We start from the raw sequence: 1,327 nt of genomic DNA on the forward strand, positions 1-1,327 counted from the left end.
GAGGTCTCGCCAAGTTGCTCAGGCTGGTCTCGAACCCCTGGGCTCAGGCAATCCTCTTGTCTCCACCTCCCCAAGTGCTCGGATGATAGGTGTGAGCCACCGCGCCCGGCTGGGATTATTTTATTTTTTATTTTTATTTTTGAGTTGGAGTCTCACTCCGTCGACCAGACTGGAGCACAGGGGGCGCTCCCGACCACCGCAGCCTCGACCTGCTGGGCCCCAGCGATCCTTCTGCCTCAGCCTTCCAAGTAGCTGGAGTCATAGGCGAGTGCCACCACGCCCGGCTAATTTTTTTTTTTTTAATTTATTGTAGAGATGAGGTCTCGCCAAGTTGCCCAGGCGGGTCTCGAACCCGCGGGCTCAGGCAATCCACCCACCTCAGCCTCCCAAAGCGCGGGATTACAGGCTGAGCCACCGAGCCCGGCGGGATTTTTTTTGAAGTATCTGTTTGAGCATGTCTAAAATGTTAACCAAGAACCAGTATTGAGGGAGATACAGGGGAGGAAGGAATCGAGTAACACGAGAGGCGAAGGATGAGACCCAGAGAGGGACTGTCAAGCCTTATCTGGGAGGGGCGCCTCTCCCGAAACACCCGAGGGAAGGACTCGGCCAGCTGCCCGCCAAGGGTTAACCTGCCACGAGGGCAGCTGGCAGGCACAGGTGACCCAGGGAAGCGATGGCCTTCCGGCTGGTGGTTTCTCTGTCTCCGCACAATCGGCCAGGAGGGTGGGGGTGGCGTGAGGCTTGCAGGGAGTGAGAAAAGTCGGGTTAGAAAATTCGGTAGAGGGGGTGTGAGGATGCGGCGGGCGGCCTCGCCGGGTCCCTGTTGGAGCCTGGCCGGGCCTGCCGAGTCCGTCGCCGGCAGGACGCCACGGTGCGTTGCCATGGCAACGGCCCGTCGGGGACCCCCCCCCCCCACGGCGACCCGCAACTGAACGGAGCTGTGGCTTTATAACGGACGACTCGGGACACCAAGCCAGGAAGCGACCCAAGGTAGCTAAGCGACAAGTCGCAGAGCCCGCGACACCAGCGCCTTGTTACGTTGAGGAAATGGCACGTGATGTACCGTCACAGAGCGCGACCGAGAGCGCCCAACGTCATCGTTCCGCGACGCCGACGCGGCGATTTGACGCTCTCCCGGAAGTGGCCTCTAGATCGGTTGGTGAAAGTGGCCGCTGGTGGCTCCGGGACAGGTCCCGGGAGGTCGCCCTTGGACGATTTCTCCACGTCCTCTCCGGATACCTCCCCACCCCCTGAGTCTTCCACATCCGCGTGGTGAGGACACGTAACCACCATCATGGGGGGCGGAGACCTGGTAAGTGGAGGG

General features: G+C 60.9%; 1 protein-coding gene across 2 annotated transcripts in view; it reads left to right on the forward strand.

Moving 5' to 3' along the window:
* The first annotated feature begins 1,127 nt into the window (after nt 1–1,127).
* The window catches only part of CWC25 (CWC25 spliceosome associated protein homolog), a 25,195-nt gene continuing 24,995 nt past the window's right edge, over nt 1,128–1,327 (forward strand). For both annotated transcript variants that reach the window (XM_008066432.1, XM_021716456.1), the window contains exon 1: nt 1,128–1,315. In XM_008066432.1, the coding sequence (XP_008064623.1) occupies nt 1,298–1,315 (18 nt within the window). In that variant the 5' untranslated portion in view covers nt 1,128–1,297. The remainder of the gene's footprint in view (nt 1,316–1,327) is intronic.

The sequence above is a fragment of the Carlito syrichta genome, unplaced genomic scaffold (assembly GCF_000164805.1).
Source record: "Carlito syrichta isolate Samal-C Ts95f unplaced genomic scaffold, Tarsius_syrichta-2.0.1 Scaffold104997, whole genome shotgun sequence".
Lineage (NCBI taxonomy): Eukaryota > Metazoa > Chordata > Mammalia > Primates > Tarsiidae > Carlito > Carlito syrichta.